General features: G+C 38.2%; 1 protein-coding gene across 1 annotated transcript in view; it reads right to left on the bottom strand.

Annotated features, from left to right (window-relative positions):
- The window catches only part of LOC138862342 (vacuolar protein sorting-associated protein 35-like), a 17,474-nt gene extending 17,233 nt beyond the window's left edge, over positions 1 to 241 (bottom strand). The window contains exon 1 of the mRNA XM_070124070.1: positions 144 to 241. Coding sequence (XP_069980171.1) covers positions 144 to 241 — 98 coding nt within the window. The remainder of the gene's footprint in view (positions 1 to 143) is intronic.
- Positions 242 to 7,500: the final 7,259 nt, after the last annotated feature.

Raw genomic sequence — 7,500 nt, 5'->3', positions numbered from 1 at the left:
GTATTTTCTTGTGTTTTATGTATTTCACTACCTCCTTATCACCTTCACTGTTTGCTTTCTACAGCCTTTGTCTAGGAAAAAAGGGATGAGTTCATTCACTCATAGAGGGAATGCTGCAAGGGGGCCCGGGTTGTGAGACTGACTTTTTTGGGAAACCAGATAGTTTTGATGAACTTATGCTTGATAAAGTGGCTTTCACCTGACTCATACCCTTATTGACATCTCTGTGCCAGCAAGTCATGACATGTTCATAAAGAAACGTGCTTACTAAGCTGCAGGATGATGGCCAGTTCCAACAAGCTGTTGTTAGTGTGTTAGTACCACTCACAGCTGAGTTGATTGAGAGGGGAGCCAACGCAAAAACCCCGGACCTTGTGATTGCAAAGCCAGTGCTCTACCACTGAGCTATGCCACTTCTATGGTGGCAAGACCCCCCTCTATTCTGAGACACTGAGCTGTCTAAAAGCCAGTTAGTCTGGGTAAACCCCCCCTACATAGTCTGACCTTCAACTACTCTATACCAAAACCCCCAACTCAAACTTTGTTGATTGTGATACACTACTACCAATGATGGGCATTTATACACAGAATTGGCCATACTGATACATACATACTTAAAATTGTCTAAAAAGATTCCATTAAATTGATTCTTTGTAGCTAGTTAAAGTGATACCCAAAACCCAAAACATGTATTACCTATGCATTATTGTTAGAAAATAACCAAACTGCCAAGCAATTATACTTGCAACTGACAGGTGCATTCATGGCAATCAGTGCATATATAAAGAGAACAAAAAATCATTAATTTATGACCAAGGAAAGAGGCGATGGTCCCCTGCCTCTTTCACACTTCTTGTTGACACACTGAGTGAGAGATGAGAGAAAATACATAGATAGATACATAGATATAGACAGATATACAGACAGGTACACAGAGAGAAAGAGGACAGAAGTAGGAGTTATAGACAATGGGAGGAGGTTTAAGAGAGATAGACAGATAGAGAGAAAGATAGAGAGAGAAATGAGATAGAAATGATAAAGAGAGAGTTAGATAGTGGAAGAGAGTCACAGACACAGGCAGAGAATGTATCAATGTATCAAAAAAAAAAATAAATTTTGAGAAAAATACCCCAGCCACACTGATAAAATAATTTGTCACTGAGTAGCTAAAGCAATAATGATATCAATACAATAAGTATGAGTCGATACAAATCACCTATACATGTATCACCATTTTGCCCATCTATGGCTATTATACATGGTAACAGAGAGGCATATGCCTACTCCATGCCAATGGAGTGATCTGCAGTTGTGGTTCATGGCATAACTCACAACTACCATTTTCATTCCAGTCAAGAGCAGTCACACTAGTGGTCTCTCTCTCACCAGGCTGAGAACTGAGTTATGTGCTACACTCCCCCAGAGCATTCTCCATTTGCCCTACCACTGAGGTCACAAGCGCTCATTGTTAACAGCCTCATCTTCCAGGCTCTTTGAGTTGGGTTTTACTGATATTTTGCCATTGCTTCACCCAATGCAGGCTATGCCTTTACGCTCCTTAGGTTCAGCAAGGTATTTGGGGGCCTTTTTCTCTGTTGCTTACTGCCATGCAAAAAGTATGCTGATACAAAGTCAAGTGAGCCAATATTTAAGCCCCTAACGACGGGTGTCCCCATATGAGACAACCTAAAAAATAAACATTGCCGGGTGTCCCGCCAGTGTGCCACTGTATCGGGGGTCACGCCCCCGACGCAACAGCGGGCCATGGCTGGTGGGCGGAAAGAGTCCAGGACAGCTCTGCCCCCCAATTTGCAGCCACCCAGAATCTTTATTTTCAGCTTCAAAATATACCAGTGTTAATGGGTTAACAGTCCTCATTACCAGAAAACAAGCTTTTATTTATCAAATGCCTGATTTTTTTACCTAATAAAATTGACATTGTTTTTTTCCCCAAAAAAAGTCACATTATTTATATGACCATGGTATAAAGAGAATTAACATTATTTCAATATTTTTCATTCAAGTAACAAATAGAAACAAAAAAAATCTATTACTTCTACTACAATTTATCACTACAAAAATATACAAGAGAAAAGAATAGATTTAAAAAGGAAAGACCAATCATCAATTTTTTTATACCTTCACATCAACGGCCCATTTTAAACAACCAGAGGTTCCCACTAAGATGAACTCTGTTCTCTGTTTCCTTTTTTTTTGTCTGTGAGTGGCCCTGATCTGCACCCTTTTCCCACAGTTTATTCATTCCCAAAGTTCATCAAAATGAAATCTACACTGTTGATATCTGTCAACAGGAAAAAACATTCATATATTTAGTAGTTGAACATTCTGCAAGTCACATATGTATGGTAACATGTTGCTTCATAAAAAATATAAAACAAATTAATAATTTCAATAAAGAACAAATAAATTTTTTTTAAAACAGCCTAAATATCTAACAGTACTTTTCTTCTACCATCAGGGGAAAATATTCATAATTTTTTTTTTTTCTACTACATAGGTAATTTACCCCCCGAACATTATACAACAATGAGCTGACTCAATATAAATGGTTAACTTAAACCCCGCAGGAAACTCCTGGATTATGACCAACTGAGGGTTTTTATGTCAGGCAGAATGTTCCTGCTGCACTGAAGAAGGTAGTTCCTGGAAAAAAAAAATACATTAATTCTTGACATCAAGTTTGCAAAGATTTTTTGGGGAAGATCGGGAACTAGCCAAAAAAAACAATAAAAATTTTTAAAAAGAAAGAGGAGCCCCCCTATGCTATAAACTGCTGAATGTCTGAAATTTGAGGACACCCCCCCAGTTTTAAAAATTATATTCATTAACACATACACAAAAAATTTTTAAAAAAAAAAAAAATTACAATGATAATGAAAATACTTATAAATAATGATAAAAATAATATTATTAAAAATAATAACAATAACAATATGAAAAGAGAACCAAAAAACAATACAATCATCAGCACCCCGAAAAACCCCAAAAAAAAAATAGCTAATAACATTAATCAATAGCAGTTACCATAAAAAAAATAAATTCCCCCCCTCAGGAAAAGACCACGCAGGGGGGTGCTGGACTCCTGGCACATCTCCACCAGGTCCTTCAGAATGTCCCCTTTTTTGTTTCATTAGTCTTGATGTACACCAAACCAATGTGATCAGCAAGTATCTGAAAAGAAAAATAATGAACTTTTGCTCTTTTCCCTTTCCATTTGCTCATGGGTTTAAAAATTTTATAAAATTAGAATAAGAGGGGGTGAGTAAGTTTGATTGAAACTGAGTAAGAGGGAAATTGGAGAGAAAAAGTGAGTTAAAAGATGAGCAGAAGAAAGTTAGAGAAAGAAAGAAAGAAAGTTAGAGAAAAAAAAAAAGAAAAAGAGAGAAAAAACAGAAAGAAAGAGAGAAAAGACAGAAAGAAAGAAAAAAGAAGAAAGAAAGAAAGGGAAGACAGAAAGAGAAGAGAGAAAGACAGAAAGAAAGAGAGAAAAAGGCAGAAAGAAAGAGAGAAAAGGCGAAAGAAGGAGAGAGAAAGGCAGAAAGAAGGAGGAGAAAAAAGAAAGAAAGAGAGAGAGAGAGAGAAAGAGATAGAGAGAGAGAGAGAGAGAGAGAGAGAGAGAGAGAGAGAGAGAGAGAGAGAGAGAGAGAGAGAGAGAGAGAGAGAGAGAGAGAGAGAGAGAGAGAGAGAGAGAGAGTATGTGAGAGAGAGAGAAAAAAAAAAAGAGAGAGAGAGAGAAAGAGAGAGAGAGAAAACAGAGAGAGAGAGAGAGAAAAAGAGAGAGAGAGACAGAGAGAGAGAAAGAGACAAAGAGAGAGAAGAAAAAAGAGAAGAGAGAGAGACAGAGAGAGAAAAAAGAAGAGAGAGAGAGAGAGACAGAGAGAGAGAAGAGAAAAAGAGAGAGAGAGACAGAGAGAGAGAGAGAGACAGAGAGAGAGAGAAAAACAGAGAGAGAGAGAAAAAGAGAGAGAGAGAGAGACAGAGAGAGAGAGAGAGACAGAAGAGAGAGAGAAGAAGAGAAGAGAAAAAAGACAGAAGAGAGAGAGAGAAGAAGAGAAAGAGAGAAAGAGAGAGAGAGACAGAGAGAAAAGAGACAAGAGAGAGAGAGAGAGAAGAGAGAGAGAGAGAGAAGAGAGAGAGAAGAGAGAGAGAGAGAGAAGAGAGAGAGCGAGAGATAAAGAGAGAGAGAGAGAGAGAGAAAACAGAGATAAAGAGAGAAGAGAGAGAGAGAGAGAAAAACAGAGAGAGAGAGAGAAAGAGAGAGAGAGAGAGAGAGAGAGAGAGAGAGAGAGAGAGAGAGAGAGAGAGAGAGAGAGAGAGAGAGAGAGAGAGAGAGAGAGAGTGAGAGAGAGAAAAGAGAGAAGAAAGAGAGACAGAAAGAGAGACAGAAGACAGAGAGAAGACAGACGAGAGAAGACAGACAGAGAAGACAGACAGAGAGACAGACAGAAGAGAGACAGAAGACAGAAGAAGACAGACAGAGAAAAGACAGACAGAGAGACAGACAGAAGAGAGACAGAAGACAGACAGAAGAGAGACAGACAGAAGAGAGACAGACAGACAGAGAGACAGACAGACAGAGAGACAGACAGACAGAGAAAGACAGACAGAGAGAAGACAGACAGAGAGAAGACAGACAGAGAGAAGAAAAAGAGAGACAGAAGAAGAGAGAAGACAGACAGAAAAAAACCAGACAGAGAGAAGAAGACAGAGAGAAGAAGACAGAGAGACAGAGTGAGTGTGAGTGTGAGGTGGGGGAGTGTATGTGAGTGTGGTGTGTGTGTGTGTGTGTGTGTGTGTGTGTGTGTGTGTGTGTGTGTGGGGGGGTGGGGGGAGGAGGAGTGAGTGAGTGAGTGAGGGGGGGGGAGTGAGGAGTGAGGAGGGGAGTGAGTGAGTGAGGAGTGAGTGTGTGAGTGAGTGGGGGTGAGTGAGTGGTGAGTGAGGAGGGGGGGGGGGGGGGGAGGAGTGAGTGAGTTTTTGAGTGGTGTGTGTGTGTGTGTGTGTGTGTGTGTGTGTGTGTGTGTGTGGTGTGGTGTGGTGGGGTGTGTGTGTGTGTGTGTGTGTGTGTGTGTGTGTGTGTGTGTGTGTGTGTGTGTGTGTGTGTGTGTGTGTTTTTTGGGGTGAGTGTGAGGTGAGGTGAGGTGGGTGAGTGTGAGGGAGTGTGAGGTGAGGTGAGTGTGAGTGTGAGTGTGAGTGTGTGTGTGTCATATATCAATTTGGGGCAAAAGGATGGGGGAAACATATTTTGAGATTTTTTTTTCATTTAATCGTGGTAAAATTTTTTCCCCTAAACTGGACAAGTTCTACAAGTCTCCCCTGGTGACCCTTTTTGGAACTCATAAAAAAGGGAATTTAAAATTTCCGGTTCATAAAATGCACATATCTAGGAAATTTAAAAAAAAATCTTTGTTTTGCTCATCAAAAGTCACTCTATTTGCACAGTAAAACAATCTAACAACAGATTAACTCCTTGTCGAAAAAATTTTTTTTTTAAGTCAAACTTTCCCCCAAAATGGAACGGTTTTCATAATATTTTTCTTCAAAAACTGCAAACATCTCATCTGGTTGTGTCACATATGCTCACTATTTACTGGGGGGCCACATGTTCACATTTTAGATAAAAATTTTCCTTTCTTTAAAAACCAACATCAGTTTTTTTACAAACTATTTTCATGCTTCTAAACTTTAACAAATATAATTGGATTGACAGAATCTATTGATAAATGTTGTCCCCTTATTCCCCTTTTCCCATTTTGTAGTAACACCTTTATGTAAACTAATTTTTCTTTTAACCCACTAGTGCCGGGGGACATCCGGAAAAAATTTTTCCCCCCCGGCCCACCTAATCGGGGGTTGCCCCCTGATTTTCTCCCCATGGCGGGGGGGGGGGAAAACCGGGGTTTCCCCCACTGGCCCGGGCCTGATTTTGAAACCGCCTAGAAAAAAAATTTTTTTTTGGGGAAAAAGTACCACCACTTTTTGGGGTTTAAAAAAATATAACATTCAAAAATCACCTGAATTATGGCACAGACAGAAAGCCACATAAAAAAAATTGATTAAAGACTAAATGAGGCTTGAGATTAGATCCATCTGAATATTTTAAAAAAATGCCCATTTTTAAATTCACTTAAATGTGAAGTGCCAGCAGAAAAAAGTACAATTAAAAGTACACATAACAAAGCAATCTCATCAACTGTCCTGTAGCCATAGCCCACCACTTCTCTATTCTTATCATCTTCATATTGCAGAAATATTCCATGCATTCAAGTTTCCTAAAATTTCCTATCCTTTTAGTCCATCTTATTTTCCAATTTCTCTAATGGTGAATGTACATTAAAATTACAGTCAGTAATAATGACAATTCAGTAAATGATGAATATATTGTAATGAACAGATCTATTTCAACATCCACAAGTAGAAATACAGTTTACAAGTTAAAGTACAAATTAACTAAATTCTTAATGGTGGTTTTTAACAGGCTACAAACAAAACACATTTAAACCCTTGATCACTTGGTAAAAAAAAAACTGTAACACATATACTGTGAATCTTTTTAAAAGTTTTTATCTTTTAAGTGCATATTTCACTTGTAGCTAGATAGTGATATAAGACCTTGTTTTACTGATAAAGCAGCATCAAGGAATATAGGGAAACTCAATGCACATGATAGGTCATCAGTTAGGTAGACAAAAGCTTTCTGCCTACTTTTCTTAATTGTAATGGATAGAAATTGATTGTACTAGCAAACTGTACATTTCCCTGACAAATTTCTATATTTCCTAACAATTATCTGACAATGAAAAGGGAAATCCAACTTTTTCAAGATTGTGAACCCTTGTAACTATTGCTCACTAATAACATGTTCACTCACTTCACCACTGATTAGTACACAAGCATTTGAAGTATTTTTGAAATTTATACTTTATACTGTTATGTTAAAAAGGTCTCTTTTTTATGTAACTTTACAGGCTAAATTTTTTCCAAATAAAGGTATGATACTCATCATGGAGTTTTTAGCATCCTTCAAGCAGTTTGTGCAACAATTTTTTTCCTACTTACGTAATTGTAATGGATAGGAATTGATTGCACTTACAAACTGTACATTTCTCTGACAAATTTCAATATTCTCTAACAATTATCTGACATTTAAAAAAAAAAACCAATTTTTTCAAGATTGTGGACACCCTGTAACTGTTGCTCACTAATTATAAGTTCACTCATTTCCCTTTTCCCTTTTCTCTTCAGACACACACAATTTCAATCACACACTTTATTCTTTACCTAAAAGTATATTCCAACCCATCCTTTTATCATCAACAGCAGCAGCATAAAAGGATACATAATTCAATAGGTCTTGGGAGACAGAAAAATGTTCTAAGTTACCCCGCATGTTTTTTAAGGGTGTTTCAGCCCATCCATAAGGGGGGCCCCCCCTTTTTTAAACACCTCTTCATCTGGAAAACCCGTCCCCGGGCCACCCAT

This window comes from Penaeus vannamei, chromosome 8 (genome assembly GCF_042767895.1).
Source record: "Penaeus vannamei isolate JL-2024 chromosome 8, ASM4276789v1, whole genome shotgun sequence".
Classification (NCBI taxonomy): domain Eukaryota; kingdom Metazoa; phylum Arthropoda; class Malacostraca; order Decapoda; family Penaeidae; genus Penaeus; species Penaeus vannamei.
Note: the sequence above shows the minus strand (reverse complement) of the source record. Positions and strands in the feature narration are given on the sequence as shown.